The sequence below is a fragment of the Salmo salar genome, chromosome 25 (assembly GCF_965601325.2).
Source record: "Salmo salar chromosome 25, fSalSal1, whole genome shotgun sequence".
Taxonomy (NCBI): Eukaryota; Metazoa; Chordata; class Actinopteri; order Salmoniformes; family Salmonidae; genus Salmo; species Salmo salar.
Genome location: NC_138315.1, coordinates 14,932,540 through 14,949,708, shown reverse-complemented (window position 1 = coordinate 14,949,708; position 17,169 = coordinate 14,932,540). Strand labels below are relative to the sequence as shown.

The 17,169-nt window shown below is 42.9% G+C and overlaps 1 protein-coding gene across 6 annotated transcripts; it reads right to left on the bottom strand.

Annotated features, from left to right (window-relative positions):
- Positions 1-424: 424 nt before the first annotated feature.
- LOC106586204 (glucose-6-phosphatase 2) lies at positions 425-17,147 on the bottom strand. Of its 6 annotated transcripts, XM_082968914.1 has the most exons (12): positions 16,741-17,008; positions 16,355-16,438; positions 16,173-16,235; positions 15,997-16,075; positions 14,283-14,339; positions 11,806-12,151; positions 11,567-11,730; positions 2,427-2,728; positions 1,762-1,871; positions 1,463-1,574; positions 1,233-1,354; positions 425-1,134 (listed from the first exon to the last, which is right to left on the bottom strand). In XM_082968914.1, exons 7-12 carry the CDS (start codon positions 11,624-11,626, stop codon positions 623-625), a joined length of 1,218 nt encoding a protein of 405 aa, XP_082825040.1. In that variant the 5' UTR covers positions 11,627-11,730; positions 11,806-12,151; positions 14,283-14,339; positions 15,997-16,075; positions 16,173-16,235; positions 16,355-16,438; positions 16,741-17,008; the 3' UTR covers positions 425-622. The 6 variants fall into 6 exon arrangements, with proteins under 6 accessions (XP_082825040.1, XP_082825038.1, XP_082825039.1 ...); XM_082968912.1 differs by adding an exon at positions 17,016-17,147 and having other exon boundaries at positions 11,806-16,075; positions 16,741-16,823; XM_082968913.1 differs by having other exon boundaries at positions 14,283-16,075.
- Between the last annotated feature and the right edge of the window lie 22 nt (positions 17,148-17,169).

Below are 17,169 nucleotides of genomic sequence, written 5' to 3'. Positions count from 1 at the left end.
ATAAATTAAGTTATTACATTACAGTAACAGCTGGGATAAGGATGGGTATTTACTACAGTAGCAAAAAGCAGGGCTGTTAATAACCATTTATTTTGCTACATTATCATTAGTAGTAAAGTATATGCCAGAATAATATGGGTATGATGATGAGGTAAATTGTTATTGTCATGAATTCTATATTTTGGTGAAATGGCGCAGCGGTCTAAGGAACTGCAATAGGTGTCACTACAGTCCCTGGTTCGAATCCAGGCTATATCACATCCGGCTGTGATTGGGAGTCCCATAGGGCGGCGCACAATTAGTCCAGCGTCATCTGGGTTTGGCCAGGGTAGGCCGTCATTGTAAATAAGAATTTGTTCTTAACTGACTTGCCTAGTTAAATAAAGGTAAAGGTAAACAGTAAAGTAAATTGATAAAAACACACTTTGTTTACAATTTACTTTAATTTTTTTTGTCTTAAAAAACACCAGCTCACTCTTGTTTCACACTGTACATGTAACATACAATTTAACATTGCAAAAATTATAATCCACATTTTCCAACAAGGTAAATAGCTTAGCAAAATATATCTACATTACAACCATAAACAAATTGCCATAGGAGTCAGGCAATGTACAAACATTTAGTCTAATTTCCTCCCCTTGTCTCCTATCAACAAGTGAACACAGTAGGGGATGAGTGCCACCACACTAAGGGGGACTGCAGCACTCTTACAGAATGAGAGTGTGTAGAACAGGATCTCTGTGTGAGTGGGAATTTTGATGAAATCGTACAGCTGCAGAGAGGTCAGACTGGCTGCTACACACATGAGTTTAAACCTAGTCTTGTAGCCGTTCTTCCCCTTGCAGCTCTGGATGAACATCTGAGAGTTAATGGCCAGGCCAAGTCCAAACAATGCTCCCAGGTTCCTCACTAAACCAGCAAAAGGTGTAGTGTCCAGGTGGATCCAGTCTGGATTGGCACACCACTTCTTTGCTTTAGGTATCGACCACAATAGGTCAATGTCTATCATTTTAAGGAGCAAGTAAAGGCTGACGGCAAAGGAGAACAGAAATAAGCTAGTGTGAAGGTAGACTTTTAAACTGGCTGTGTGGATCGAGGGAACATGCTCAAATGCTTCAGCAACTAGTATACCTGTTGAGAATTAAAAAATATATATTCAATAGTGAAAATGTCTACCAAGTGAAAACATACACCATGTAAACACTAATTGGTCGTAATAGAAGTCTTACCAGCTAGAACACCAAGGATAACCTGGTGAGGGAAGTGTGTGGCGATGAAGATCCTGGAGATGCCAACACTAATCTGAATGATCCAAAACGCCATCCACAAAAAGGACCACACAAGCCCAAACCTGAGAAGATTGAGGATAATTTAGGCCCTAATAGAGGCACACATTATACAGCCACATACATTCTTTCACAAAGCAACATAGTAACAGCATGCTCATGAATATGCCTACCTCTGGCACCCCTTAGTTGAGCTGTCACAAAGGCGTCTGGTAAAGTTGAGTGCTGATGTGATCATTACATACCAGACACACGACGAGCCCATGGCATGACCGGATGGACTGCCTATACAAATGAACAGGGTTTCTGTCATACAAGCATGACACACATTCGTATCTTCACAAAGATATATTTCAGTTCACAAAACAATACACCAGACAGTTTTGCAATTTTGCAATCCATTACATGGAATAATCCTTCAATCTCCAGAATTTATGATCATAATGATTGTCAGACAGGAAATGACACTGACCTGGTCCTGTTTCACAGGTAATGTGGAACTGCTCCAGCTGGGGGAGTGAATTATTCTGGTAAAAGAGAGTTTCATGCACCCACCAGTATGGCCGTTGACCAAACAGAATCCTAAAAACAAGAGAGTCATATTTAAGCAATAAGGCACGAGAGGGTGTGGTATGTGGCCAATATACCACGGCTATGGGCTGTTCTTACGCACCACGCAACGCGGAGTGCCTGGATACAGTCCTTAGCCGTGGTATATTGGCCATATACCACAACCCCCCAAGGTGCCTTATTGCTATTATAAACTGGTTACCAATGTAATTAGAGCAGTAAAAATAAATGTTTTGTCATACCCGTGGTATACAGTCTGATATACCACGGCTGTCAGCCAATCAGCATTCAGGGCTCGAACCACCCAGTTTATAATAACATTTATATAACAATATGTGTTTGAAGGACATTCAAATTCCGTATACTATGCCAAACAAACTATATCTGTCAAAATATTTGTGCAATGTCGTACTGATCCCCTAGACAGCATGAGCCCTGTTGTTATAAGCATCAATACGCATAATGTTATTTAACTTTCACTCACTATCTCTCCCTGCCTTTACTAGTTATGGCAGCACAAGTGTAAATATATATATTTTTAAACACAGTGAGCAGATGGTGTCTTACCATTTGAAAATTAGGTTGAACCAGTCTCCGATAACTGCCACCCATATCATCTTGGTGCCGACAATTTGGCTAAGCTGAAACCATAGAGGAAAATAGAGAGAAAAGATGTTACGAGGGTCGCCCACAGAGGACATGAAGTCAAGGAAGTCATGGTAGTCCTTGTAGTTGCTCTGGAGGTGCTGGATCACCAGCACCCCACTGCTGTGGATGAGGTCCATCTGGGGTTCAGTCTGTCTGGCACGACTGGGACAGCTGCTCCCTTGGCCACAACTACAATGCTGCACCATGGACATCAGTCTCTCCTTTTTAATAGAGAGAGAGAGAGAGAGAGAGAGAGAGAGAGAGAGAGAGAGAGAGAGAGAGAGAGAGGGCTGTCTTCTTTATATGTAAATGTACCATCGTAAATCATTCAAAAGCTAAGTGTATGGGTTGACATTGTTTGATTGTGTTGGTATAATGTGAAATCAGCATTTTAAGGCATGTTGCACAGAGTTGTTTACAGGATGATAGTGTGGACATTAGATTGTCCACAGGTCATTACTTTTATTGGTTAAATATTAGCCATTCTAGCCACCTCTGAGGACAGTGTTCGCGCGCAAATGCACTGTTTGACCCCCGGTGCCATTTACATAATGACATAATTTTCCCATTCAGTGATTCTCTGGTGGGTGATTGGGCACTGTAACAACAATGGGTTTCCAACTGTGAAGTAAAACATCCCGATATGTATTATTATTATTATTATTATTATTATTATTATTATTATTATATTGTTTATTATTAAAAGTAATTTGGGATTTAACCATTACCCTAAGATAAGTGAACATCCCCTACTACAGTGGTTCTCGAACCTCTCCTCTGGGACACCCAGATATTTCACAACTTGATTCACTTATCAAGGGCTTTATGATTAGTTGACCAGTTGAATCAGCTGTTCTGTCTGGAATAGTTCAAATACATTGAATGGCTGCGGGCCCCAAAGGAGCAGTTTTGCTCTTATTTTTCCCAACTGAGAAAAAGGCAACCAGATGCCTCAGTGAGACCAATGGGATATCTAATGAAAATGAAGAAGAATAGTTAACAGACCCCTTTTCCAGACAACCTCCAGGGACTACACCATGCTTTCTGAACATTCTGTATGTTGATGCAGATATAAACTCGACAAAAAATGTTAAAAAAAAGATATTATAACGTTGATACAGGCTTTTCCTACAGGTACATGTCTTATATCGCCACAGGGTGGCGCAAATTCATGAGCACAGACAAAGAGACTAAAAACGTTGCATTGTGAGAAACCAGGAAAAACGTGTCTCATTCCCTTTTTATTTTCATATCTGGTTTGAGACGAGACATAAAGAATAAACATCGAATTTGATAAATACTGTGCATTATCATTTGTATTGCATGAGTTTATTTCTTAAAGGACTAGATACTTTGATTCTATACAAAAACACATTTCCGGTGTGCGGTCACAGTCCTTGTTTCCGTGAGCGCGGAATTTTGAAAACAACTGCGAAAAGCTGACAGGAGTTCTGTGTCTAGGAACATCCGAAAATTGCTACGGTAACGTTGGCTAACAAAATTCACCATATTTGATAAAATTATAGCTAAAATGATTGTTACATAAATCGCGTCGGCCACGTTTGTTCATGAGTTGAGAGGTGTTGTGTTTTTAGCTAGCTGGGCTTTGCTTAACCATGAGTTCATATCTTTCAGTGTAAAGCTACAACAATCTGGGATTAGCAGACCAGGTAGTTCAATCGGTCTTCCATCTGTTTTCCGTTAACAGGAGCTGTGACATGGACACATGGCGGTGTGGGGACCCTAACCCTATAATGTTGTGTATCAATGTTATCTATTGTTTAATTTTTTTTTATTAACAAACCCCCCTACAGGAGACACCTTCCTCCAATTACTTACAGTGCATTCTGGAAGTATTCAGACCCCTTTCTCTTTTCCACAGCCGTATTCTAAAATGTATTAATCTACACGCAATACCCCATATTGACAAAGTGAAAACTGAAAAAATATGTTTTTGCTAATGTATTACAAATAAAAAGACATACCTTATTTACATAAGTATTCAGACCCTTTGCTATGAAACTTGAAATTGAGCTCAGGTGCATCCTGTTTCCATTGATCATCCTTGAGATGTTTCTAAAACTTGATTGGAGTCCACCTGTGGTAAATTCAATTTTAAAGGCACACACCTGTCTATATAAGGTTCCACAGTTGACAATGCATGTCAGAGCAAAAACCAAGCCATGAGTTCAAAGGAATTGTCCGTAGTGCTCCGAGACAGGATTGTGTCGAGGCGCAGATCTGGGGAAGGATACCAAAACATGCAGCATTGAAGGCCCCTAAGTGGACTCCAAGAAGAGTCCACTTAGAAGAGCCTTGGTCAGAGAGGTGACCAAGAATCCGATGGTTACTCTGACAGAGCTCCAGAGATCCCCAGATCCTCTCTACCTGCCAGAAGGACAACCATCTCTGCAGCACGCCACCAATCAGGCCTTTATGGTAGAGTGGCCAGATGGAAGCCATTCCTCAGTAAAAGGCACATGATAGCCGGCTTGGAGTTTGCCAAAAGGGCACCTAAAGTACACTCAGACCATGAGAAAGAAGATTATCTGGTCTCATGAGACCAAGATTGAACTCTTTGGCCTGAATACCAAGCATCACGTCTGGAGGAAACCAGGCACCATCACTACGATGAAGCATGGTGGTGGTAGCTTCATGCTGTGGGGATGTTTTTCAGTGGCAGGGATTGGGAGACTAGTTAGGATCGAGGGAAAGATGAACAGAGCAAAGTACAGAGAAATCGTTGATGAAAACCTGCTCCAGAGCATTCAGGACAACAACCCTAAGCACACAGCCAAGACAACACAGGAGTGGCTTCGGGACAAGTCTCTCATTGTCCTTTAGTGGCCTAGCCAGAGCCCGGACTTGAACCCAATCGAAAATTTAGAGATCCAAAAATAGCTCTGCAGCAAAGGGGCGGCAGGTAGCCTAGTGGTTAATCGAGTGGCTACTGTTAGCTAACGCCTCTGTCCCGACGCAAGCACCAGTTAGCCTTGAGCTAGGCCCATATACCAGCTAACTTCTTGGGCTACAATACCTCTTTTGCCAATTGACCTGGACCCTTTATTGTCGACACGGAGCCCCACCGATCCATCACGACTGGTCTACCGACGTAATCGTCCGATGTGGTTTCAACAGGCTTTTAATTTGCGATGTCGCTGAAAACCCACCCGCCATCCCCGGCCCGCTAGCTTTCTGAACGCCGTTGTCTCCCGATCGCCTAGCGTAGTAGCGACTATCGAACGGCTCCCTGACTCTACCTATTGCTGCTCTTTGGACCCTATGATCACTCGGCTACACAGTTGATGCCTGCTGGACTGTTCACTAACGCAGTACCTCTTTTTGTTTATCTGTCGGCCCCAGTCTCGAACTCAGGTCATGTGCGTACCTCTGCCCATTCATCGCCATTTACCCATTGTTGTCTTAGCTCTCCCGATCAACACCCGTGATTGCTTTATGCCTCTCTTTAATGTCAATATGCCTTGTCTACTGCTGTCTCGGTAAGTACTTATTGTTTTATTTCACTGTAGAGCCCCCAGTCCCGCTCAACATGCCTTAGATAGGTATTTTGTCCCACCCCCACACGTGGAGACCTCGCCTAGTTTAACTGGTGCCTCCAGAGATACAATCTCTCTCATCGTCAATCAACGCCTAGGTTTACTTCCACTGTACTCACATCCTACCATACCCATGGCTGTACATTATGCCCTGAATCTTTTCTACCAAGCCCAGAAATCTTATTCTCTGTTCCCAGCGCACTAGACGACCAGTTCTTATAGCTTTTAGCCATACCCTTATCCTGCTCCTATGGTGATGTAGAGGTTAACCCAGGTCCTGTAGCCCCCAGTACCACACCTATTCCCCAGGTGCTCTCATTTGTTGACTTCTGTAACTGTCAAAGCCTTGGTTTCATGCATGTTAACTTCAGAAGCCTCCTCCCTAAGTTTGTTTTATTCACTGCTTTAGCACACTCCGCCAACCCCGATGTCCTAGCTGTGTCTGAATCCTGGCTTAGGAAGGCTACCAGAAATTCTGAAATTTCCATCCCCAACTACAACCTATTCCGTCAAGATAGAACTACCAAAGGGGGCGGAGTTAGCCTGCAGAGTTCCGTCATATTATCCAGGTCTGTGCCCAAACAGTTCAAGCTTCTACTTTTAAAAATCCACCTTTCCAGAAATGTCTCCCACTGTTGCCGCCTGTTATAGACCCCCCTCAGCCCCCAGCTGTGCCCTGGACACCATACGTGAATTGATTGTCCCCCATTCATCTTCAGAGTTCGTACTGTTAGGTGACCTAAACTGGGATATGCTTAACACCCCGGCCGTCCTACAATCTAAGCTAGATGCCCTCAACTTCACACAAATTATCAAGAAACCAACCAGGTACAACCCTAAATCCGTAAACACGGGCGCCCTCATAGATATCATCCTGACCAACTTGCCCTCTAAATACACCTCTGCTGTCTTCAACCAAGATCTCAGCGATTACTGCCTCATTGCCTGCGTCCGTAATGGGTCCACGGTCAAACGCTCCCTAAAACACTTCAGCGAGCAGGCCTGTCTAATCGACCTGGCCCGGGTATCCTGGAAGGATATTGACCTCATCCCATCAGTAGAGTATGCCTGGTTATTCTTTAAAAGTGCTTTCCTCACCATCTTAAATAAGCATGCCCCATCCAAAAAATGTAGAACAAAGAAATTATATAGCCCTTGGTTCACTCCAGACTTGACTGCCCTTGACCAGCACAAAAACATCCTGTGGCGTACTGCATTAGCATCGAATAGCCCCTGTGATATGCAACTTTTCAGGGAAGTTAGGAACCAATATACAATCAGTTAAGAAAGCAAAGGCTAGCTTTTTCAAACAGAAATTGGTATCCTGTAGCACAAATTCCCAAAAGTTCTGGGACACTGTAAATCCATGGAGAATAAAAGCACCTCCTCCCAGCTGCCCACTGCACTGAGGCTAGGAAACACTGTTACCACCAATAAATCTACGATAATCGAGAATTTCAATAAGCATTTTTCTACGGCTGGCCATGCTTTCCACCTGGCTACTCCGGCCAACAGCTCTGCACCCCCTGCAGCAACTCGCCCAAATCCCCCCGCTTTTCCTTCACCTAAATCCAGATAGCTGATGTTTTGAAAGAGCTACAAAATCTGGACCCCTACAAATCATCTGGGCTAGACAATCTGGACCCTCTCTTTCTAAAATTATCTGCCACAATTGTTGCAACCCCTATTACTAGCCTGTTCAACCACTTTCGTATCGTCTGAGATCCCTAAAGATTGAAAAGCTGCCGCGGTCATCCCCCTCTTCAAAGGGAGTGACATTCTAGACCCAAACTGTTACAGACCTATATCTATCCGACCCTGCCTTTCTAAAGTCTTCGAAAGCCAAGTTAACAAACAGATCACCGACCATTTCGAATCCCACCGTACCTTCTCCGCTATGCAATCTAGTTTCCGAGCTGGTCATTGGTGCACCTCAGCCACGCTCAAGGTCCTAAACGATATCATAACCGCCATCGATAAAAGACAATAAAAGACAATCTTCATCGACCTGGCCAAGGCTTTCGACTCTGTCAATCACCGCATTCTTATCGGCAGACTCGACAGCCTTGGTTTCTCAAATGACTGCCTCGCCTGGTTCACCAACTACTTCTCAGATCTAATTCAGCATGTCAAATCAGAGGGCCTGTTGTCTGGACCTCTGGCAGTCTCTATGGGGGTGCCACAGGGTTCAATTCTCGGGCCGACTCTTTTCTCTGTATATATCAATAATGTCGCTGCTGGTGATTCTCTGATTCACCTCTATGTAGGCGACACCATACTGTATACTTCTGGCACTTCTTTGGACACTGTGTTAATAACAAACCTCCAAACGAGCTTCAATGCCATACAACACTCCTTCTGTGGCCTCCCAACTGCTCTTAAATGCTAGTAAAACTAAATGCATGCTCTTCAACCCATCGCCGCCCGCCTGCCTAGCGTCACTACTCTGGACGGTTCTGACTTAGAATATGTGGACAACTTCAAATACCTAGGTGTCTGGCTAGACTGAACTCTACTTCCAGCCTCGCATTAAGCATCTCTAATCCAAAATTAAATCTAGAATCGGCTTCCTATTTCGCAACAAAAACACCTTCACTCATGCTGCTATACATACCCTCGTAAAACTGACTATCCTACCGATCCTTGACTTCGGCGACGTCATTTACAAAATAGTCTCCACTCAGACTGCATCCAATTTGCTGAGTAATCACAGTGCCATCCGTTTTGTCACCAAAGCCCCATATACTACCCACCACTGCGACCTGGTATGCTGTCGTTGGCTGGCCCTCGCTTCATATTCGTCGACAAACCCACTGGCTCCAGGTCATCTATAAATCTTTGCTAGGTAAAGCCCCGCCTTATCTCAGCTCACTGGTCACCATAGCAACACCCGCACGTAGCACATGCTCCAGCAGGTATATTTCACTGGTCATCCCCAAAGCCAACTCCTAATTGGCTGCCTTTCTTTCCAGTTCTCTGCTGCCAATGACTGGAACGAATTGCAAAAAATCACTGAAGCTGGAGACTCATATCTCCCTCACTAACTTTAAGCATCAGCTGTCAGAGCAGCTTACCAATCACTGCACCTGTACACAGCCCATTTGTTCATTTGCACCCCTGTATCTCTACTTGCACAATCATCTTCTGCACATCTATCACTCCAGTATTTATTTGCTAAATTGTAATTATTTCGCCACTATGGCCTTACCTCCCTAATCTTACTACATTTGCACACACTGTATATAGATTTTTGTATTGTGTTATTGACTGTACATTTATTTTATCTCATGTGAAACTCTGTTTTTGTCGAGCTGCTTTGCTTTATCTTGGCCAGGTCGCAGTTGTAAATGAGAACTTGTTCTGAACTGGCCAACCTGGATAAATATAAAGAAGCACAAGCATTTCGCTACACTCACATTATCTGCTAACCATGTGTATTTTACCAATAAAATTGGATTTGAAGTGGATTATTAGATTTTGTCGTTAATACACTTTTTTGTTGTTGTTGTGTGGTCTCGATAGATGAGTATTCAGAAAAAACAGGACACGTTTAGTTTTTCCTTTCTTTAAAGTGATTGTGTCCCAAAACAAAGCCAACAAAGACATAATATATCAACAAAGCCAAACAGGGGTTTTGGGATTGGAAATTAGAGCAATTTATGGTAAATTGGGAATAAATCTGTTGGCAATGTTGTACCGTTTGAATGTTTTAGTGTTGACCATGTGTTAAACCACAAACGTCAAATGATTTGTTTTTCTTTTATTCGAGGTGAGATATTGCATTTTATTTTCCGAGACATCAACCAAAGTGACTGACTGTGCATACAGTTGAAATCGGAAGTTTACATACACTAAAGTTGGAGTCATTAAAACTCGTTTTTCAACCATTCCACAAATTTCTTGTTAACAAACTATAGTTTTGGCAAGTCGGTTAGGACATCTACTTTGTGCATGACACAAGTCATTTTTTTCAACAATTGTTTACAGACAGATTATTTCACTGTATCACAATTCCAGTGGGTCAGAAGTTTACATACACTAAATTGACTGCCTTTAAACAGCTTGGAAAATTCCAGAAAATGATGTCATGGCTTTAGAAGCTTCTGATAGGCTAATTGACATAATTTGAGTCAATTGGAGGTGTACCTGTGGATTTATTTCAAGGCCTACCTTCAAACTCAGTGCCTCTGCTTGACATCATGGGAAAATCAAAAGAAATCAGCCAAAAGATTGTAGACCTCCACAAGTCTGGTTCATCCTTGAGAGCAATTTCCAAATGCCTGAAGGTACCACGTTCATCTGTACAAACAATAGTACACAAGTATAAACACTATGGGACCACGCAGCCATCATACCGATCAGGAAGGAGACGCGTTCTGTCTCCTAGAGATGAACGTACTTTGGTGCGAAAAGTGCAAATCAATCCCAGAACAACAGCAAAGGACCTTGTGAAGATGCTGGAGGAAACGGGTACAAAAGTATATAGCCACAGTAAAACGAGTCCTATATCGACATAACCTGAAAGGCTGCTCAGCAAGGAAGAAGCCACTGCTCCAAAACCGCCAGAAAACGGTTTGCAACTGCACATGGGGACAAAGATCGTACATTTTGGAGAAAAATCCTCTGGTCTGATGAAACAAAAATAGAACTGTTTGGCCATAATGACCATCGTTATGTTTGGAGGAAAAAGAGGAATGCTTGCAAGCCGAACAACACCATCCCACCCGCGAAGCATGGGGGTGGCAGCATCATGTTGTTGGGGTGCTTTGCTGCAGGAGGGACTGGTGAAATAAAAGCTGAAATAAAATATTATTCTCTCTACTATTATTCTGACATTTCACATTCTTAAAATAAAGGGGTGATCTTAACTGACCTAAGACAGGGAATTTTTACTAGGATTAAATTTCAAGAATTGTGAATAACTCAGTTTATGTATTTGGCTAAGGTGTATGTAAACTTCCGACTTCAACTGTATGTACACCTTCATGCTGAGGATCAATGAAGGAGGATCATACCCGAGTGAGTACAGTAAATGGTAGAGTACAGTAACAAGTGGTTTGGGCAACTTGTAGTGTTATCATGAAGGGCTGGGAACTGTGATAATAGAAAACATTTTTGTTCACAGTTGTGTCGAGTGACCCACCGCTCTAGTGCGTGACCCACTCGGAGCAGGGACTTCAGGAGATTTACAACTTCTATGCCTTCCTTGCTAATGTTCGGAGAGAATTTGTCACTATCTAAAACCTGAAAAGTAAAGACACTTAATCTGTTCAATATCTTCTAACATATTTTAGAAATATCCTGTGTATTTGTCTCAAATATACACTGTCACTTAAAATGTGTATGCAATACATGATAATGTGTGTTTATGATGTAAATGTTAAATAGATGCAAGTTGGTGCGGTTCTTCAGAGGCTCCCACATTTCATCGGTCATTTGGGAATTTGTATAAATAAACTATCTGTACACCTGCCACATTGAAGTTTTTCTTTGATATTTTACCATGTATGACAGTCTGTATTGGAGCAAATGTACATCTGCCGTTCCTATAACACTTAACATGGGCAGCTCCTCCACGTAGGCTATTTCCCATCAACCTATCTGTCCATTCAATATCCCATACCACCAACCACTGTCTTCCTTTTGATAGATGTCAAGAAGGTCTCCTGTAACAAATTATTTTGTTAGTATATAATGAGGTTTTTCGTCCATCTCTACAGTCTATTTTTAACATTCCTTACCTTCTTACATTATCAACTCATCTCTGTCTGATGTGAAATTGTGAAGTGATTTGCATTTCCCAATGCTACACCACTCTGCACCTGAAGGAGACATTATTGTGTATGTGTTTCTTGTTATTCAGAGGCAAGATCAGAATGATAAATCTTTGTGATCGTACATGTGTATGGGTGTTACTTTCCTCGTCATCAGTCTTGGCCGTGGCTCTTATCTTGAACGAAAGCTGTGAAGACAGTTTGCTTTCACTGGGGCCTCTGTTGATCTCACACTCTGCGAGGGTTCTTAGTAAACGATGGAGCTCCTGATTTTGACTGGATGAACCAATTGAATAATACTGTGCTCACAATCCTTTTGAAAACAGAACATAACCTAGTTAGGATGTATATTAACATACTTGTTGAATTGCATATAGTGTTGTGTCAAAGGTTATGCTATGGTGTTTGTGCTGTCTGAATCTGAATGAACATGCACAATATGGAATGAACTGTATAAATTGTAAATTATATAATCTAGGCTAGAACGAATTTGTTCAATGCCCTGACAAATGCACTTTGGTTATGAACCTACACTATGTAATCAAAAGTATGTGGACACCCCTTCAAATGAGTTGATTTGACTATTTCAGCCACAATTGTTGCTGACAGGTGTATAAAATCAAGCACACAGCCATGCAATCTCCATAAATTAACATTGAAAGTCACTGAGACCATTCTACTACCAATGTGGCACTGTCATAGGATGCCACCTTTCCAACAAGTCAGTTTGTCAAATTTCTGCCCTGCTAGAGCTGCCCCGGTCAACTGTACAGTAAGTGCTGTTATTGTGAAGTGGAAATGTCTAGGAGCAACAACGGCTAAGCCGTGAAGTGGGAGGCCACACAAGTTCACAGAACGGGACAGCCGAGTGCTGAAGCTTGTAGTGCGTAAAAATCATCTGTCCTCTGTTTCAACACTCACGAGTTCCAAACTGCCACTGGAAGCAACGTCAACACAAGAACTGTTCGTCAGGAGCTTCATGAAATGTGTTTACATGGCCGAACAGCTGCTCACAAGACAAAGATTACCATGCACATCTGGCAGTCCAACGGACGAATCTGGGTTTGGCAGATGCCAGGAGAACGCTACCTGCCCGAATACATAGTGCCAACTAAAGTCTGGTGGAGGAGGAATAAGGGTCTGGGACTGTTTTTCCATGGTTCAGGCTAGGCCCCTTAGTTCCAGTGAAGGGAAAACTTAACGCTACAGCATACAATGACATTCTAGACAATTCTGTGCTTCCAACTTTGTGGCAACAAAGGCCCTTTCCTGTTTCAGCATGACAATGCCCCCGTGCAAAAAGTGAGGTCCACCCCAGCGGCCAAACTAACCCTGATGCAGATTATCTTGATTCCTACCCATGCTAGATTACGGAGACATAATTTATAGATCGACAGGTAAGGGTGCTCTCGAGCGGCAAGATGTTCTTTACCATTCGGCCATCAGATTTGCCACCAATGCTCCTCATAGGTGTAATGACGTATGCTGAGAGTCAGGAAGCAAGTTCAGGGAGTGAATACATTTAATAAATAAACAAAACAAGAAATACAAACAGCGCACCGACTTGAAACAGAAACAATGACGACTGGGGAAGAAACTAAAGGGAGTGACATATAAAGGGCAGGTAATCAAGGAGGTGATGGAGTCAAGGTGAGTGTCATTATGCACAAATGCGCGAAACGCTGGTGACAGGTGTGCGCCATAAACGAGCAGCCTGGTGACCTAGAGGCCAGAGAGGGAGCACACGTGACACTAGGACATCACTGCACTCTATACTCCTCTGTAAACTGTTCATCTCCGTATACCCATTGCAAGATCCACTGGTTGACGATTATTTATAAAACCTTCTTAGGCCTCACTCCGCCCTATCTGAGATAACTACTGCAGCCCTCATCCTCCACATACAACACCCGTTCTGCCAGTCACATTCTCTTCAAGGTCCCCAAAGCACACACATCCCTGGGTCGCACTTTTAAGTTCGCTGCAGCTAGCAACTGGAACGAGCTGCAAAAACCACTCAAACACTCTTCATTCAAAGACTCAATCATGGACACTCTTACTGACAGTTGTGGCTGCTTCGTGTGATGTATTGTTGTCTCTACCTTCTTGCCTTTGCTGTTTTCTGTGCCCAATAATGTTTGTACCATGTTGTGCTTCTGCCATGTGTTGCTACTATACCATGCTGTGTTGTCATGTGTTGCTGCCATGCTATGTTGTTGTCTTGGGTCTCTCTTTATGTAGTGTTGTGGTGTCAATATTTGTCATGAATTGTGTTTTGTCCAATATTTAAATTTTTTATCCCAGCCCCTGTCCCCACAGGAGGCCTTCTGCCTTTTTGTAGGCCAGCATTGAAAATAAGAATTTGTTCTTAACTGACTTGCCTAGTTTAAATAAAGGTTAAATAAATTCTTTGCCAACATTAAATTTTTTTAAGGAAGGCTTACCTTGATTTGTTCACTCCAGTTAGTCACATGTTTTCCGGTTTCCTCAACATTATCAAGCTATTCAAGAAAGGGATACGAATAATATACTGCTCCAAAAAATAAAGGGAACACTTAAACAACACAATGTAACTCCAAGTCAATCACACTTCTGTGAAATCAAACTGTCCACTTAGGAAGCAACACTGATTGACAATAAATGTCACATGCTGTTGTGCAAATGGAATAGACAACAGGTGGAAAATATAGGCAATAAGCAAGACACCCCCAATAAAGGAGTGGTTCTGCAGGTGGTGACCACAGACCACTTCTCAGTTCCTATGCTTCCTGGCTGATGTTTTGGTCACTTTTGAATGCTGGCGGTGCTTTCACTCTAGTGGTAGCATGAGACGGAGTCTACAACCCACACAAGTGGCTCAGGTAGTGCAGCTCATCCAGGATGGCACATCAATGCGAGCTGTGGCAAGAATGTTTGCTGTGTCTGTCAGCGTAGTGTCCAGAGCATGGAGACAGGCCAGTACATCAGGAGACGTGGAGGGGGCCGTAGGAGGGCAACAACCCAGCAGCAGGACCGCTACCTCCGCCTTTGTGCAAGGAGGAGCAGGAGGAACACTGCCAGAGCCCTGCAAAATGACCTCCAGCAGGCCACAAATGTGCATGTGTCTGCTCAAACGGTCAGAAACCGACTCCATGAGGGTGGTATGAGGGCCCGACGTCCACAGGTGCGGGTTGTGCTTACAGCCCAACACCGTGCAGGACGTTTGGCATTTGCCAGAGAACACCAAGATTGGCAAATTCGCCACTGGCGCCCTGTGCTCTTCACAGATGAAAGCAGGTTCACACTGAGCACATGTGACAGACGTGACAGAGTCTGGAGACGCCATGGAGAATGTTCTGCTGCCTGCAACATCCTCCAGCATGACCGGTTTGGTGGTGGGTCAGTCATGGTGTGGGGTGGCATTTCTTTGGGGGGCCGCACAGCCCTCCATGTGCTCGCCAGAGGTAGCCTGACTGCCATTAGGTACCGAGATGAGATCCTCAGACCCTTGTGAGACCATATGCTGGTGCGGTTGGCCCTGGGTTCCTCCTAATGCAAGACAATGCTAGACCTCATGTGGCTGGAGTGTGTCAGCAGTTCCTGCAAGAGGAAGGCATTGATGCTATGGACTGGCCCGCCCGTTCCCCAGACCTGAATCCAATTGAGCACATCTGGGACATCATGTCTCGCTCCATCCACCAACGCCACGTTGCACCACAGACTGTCCAGGAGTTGGCGGATGCTTTAGTCCAGGTCTGGGAGGAGATCCCTCAGGAGACCATCCGCCACCTCATCAGGAACATGCCCAGGCGTTGTAGGGAGGTCATACAGGCACGTGGAGGCCACACACACTAATGAGCCTCATTTTGACTTGTTTTAAGGACATTACATTAAAGTTGGATCAGCCTGTAGTGTGGTTTTCCACTTTAATTTTGAGTGTGACTCCAAATCCAGACCTCCATGGGTTGATAAATTGGATTTCCATTGATTATTTTGTGTGATTTTGTTGTCAGCACATTCAACTATGTAAAGAAAAAAGTATTTAATAAGATTATTTCATTTATTCAGATCTAGGATGTGTTATTTTAGTGTTCCCTTTATTTTTTGAGTAGTGTATGTCTCAATGTAGAATGACGTAGAGTGATGTGTTGGTAGGAATAAATTATCCAAATTACTTACAGGTCTCTTCCTCTTGTGCTCCTCTATGACTTGTCGAATTTCTAAAATGGCTTCTGCCTGAAAAGCACTTCCTAGTGCTCTAAAACCAAAACATAATCTCAGAATACAAAATATCCAACAACATCTTTACTACAGGAAAGGCTCATCATAAGGTCATAAGGTCATGCGTATAATACCTGTGTGTGTCTGCTGTATAGTACATTTCAATAGATACATGGCACCATGCTCGGTAGGTGGAACTTCATGGAAATGAAAACAACATGCAGAGTGTTTTTACAGCACTATTACAACTTTTATAAAAATTTGCACATGACTTACACTTACAGTAGATATTTTATAGAAAAGGTACCCTACTCACTTGTTATTCATCAACTTGGATGCCTTGATGAGTTTCCCAGCAAACTTCTGCAGTCCCTTGGCATAACTGATCTCCAGCTCAGCCCTAGTCACAGAGAAATGTCATCAAGGCATGTTACTTTTGTCACACTGAGGTGAAACAGTAACTACAGGTAATTCAAATCCAATCCGGAAGTTAGGACTTCAGCATGCAATTCTAAATGGATGTGTTTGGTACGTAACAAAAAAAGAATGGAAATGTCATGAAATATGTGCAGTCCAGCTTCAAAAGTGTTTAACTTTTCCAATCTGAGATAGCATACTATGCTCAAATAAATTACTTCACTAAAGGATATTCTCAAGGAGTTGTGTATGCAAATAGGGTACATAACATCACATTGACCATACCTTTGCTGAAATACTGTCATGACCTTGCAGAAATGCTCCCCATTGTTGGAAAACCTCTTCAGATCTTGGTACAACAGGTTGCACTATAACACATTCACCAAGTCATGGTGTTGTCAAGCTGTGGCTATCTTGAGTAACCACTAATACAAACAGCTATGAAGAAAATCCATTACATTTTGAATTATGGTACACACATATAAAGGAGAAATAAGCTACATTTCTCTTTGCCATTTGACTAAAAGTTGTCTTTGAAAAGAGGTAGAGTGAGTCCTCACCGTACAGTTGCTCACAGGGTCCGGCGTTTTCAGTCTAAGGTGGTTTATTGACTTTGCACTTTGAACACACTCCTCCTAAAGCCATTTATGTGGAAATCACCTGAGCATATACACTGAGCATACAAAGCATTAAGAACATGTTTTGCGTCCTCAG

What these genes read in the sequence shown, in the direction of transcription:
- LOC106586204 (XM_082968912.1), bottom strand. Translation starts at nt 11,626, where the DNA reads ATGTTAAGTGTTATAGGAACGGCAGATGTACATTTGCTCCAATACAGA. An exon ending in AATACAGACTGTCATACATG is followed by an intron (nt 2,729 to 11,566) that starts GTAAAATATCAA and finishes TCTATTAAAAAG; the next exon opens with GAGAGACTGATGTCCATGGT. An exon ending in TTCAACCTAATTTTCAAATG is followed by an intron (nt 1,872 to 2,426) that starts GTAAGACACCAT and finishes TCTTGTTTTTAG; the next exon opens with GATTCTGTTTGGTCAACGGC.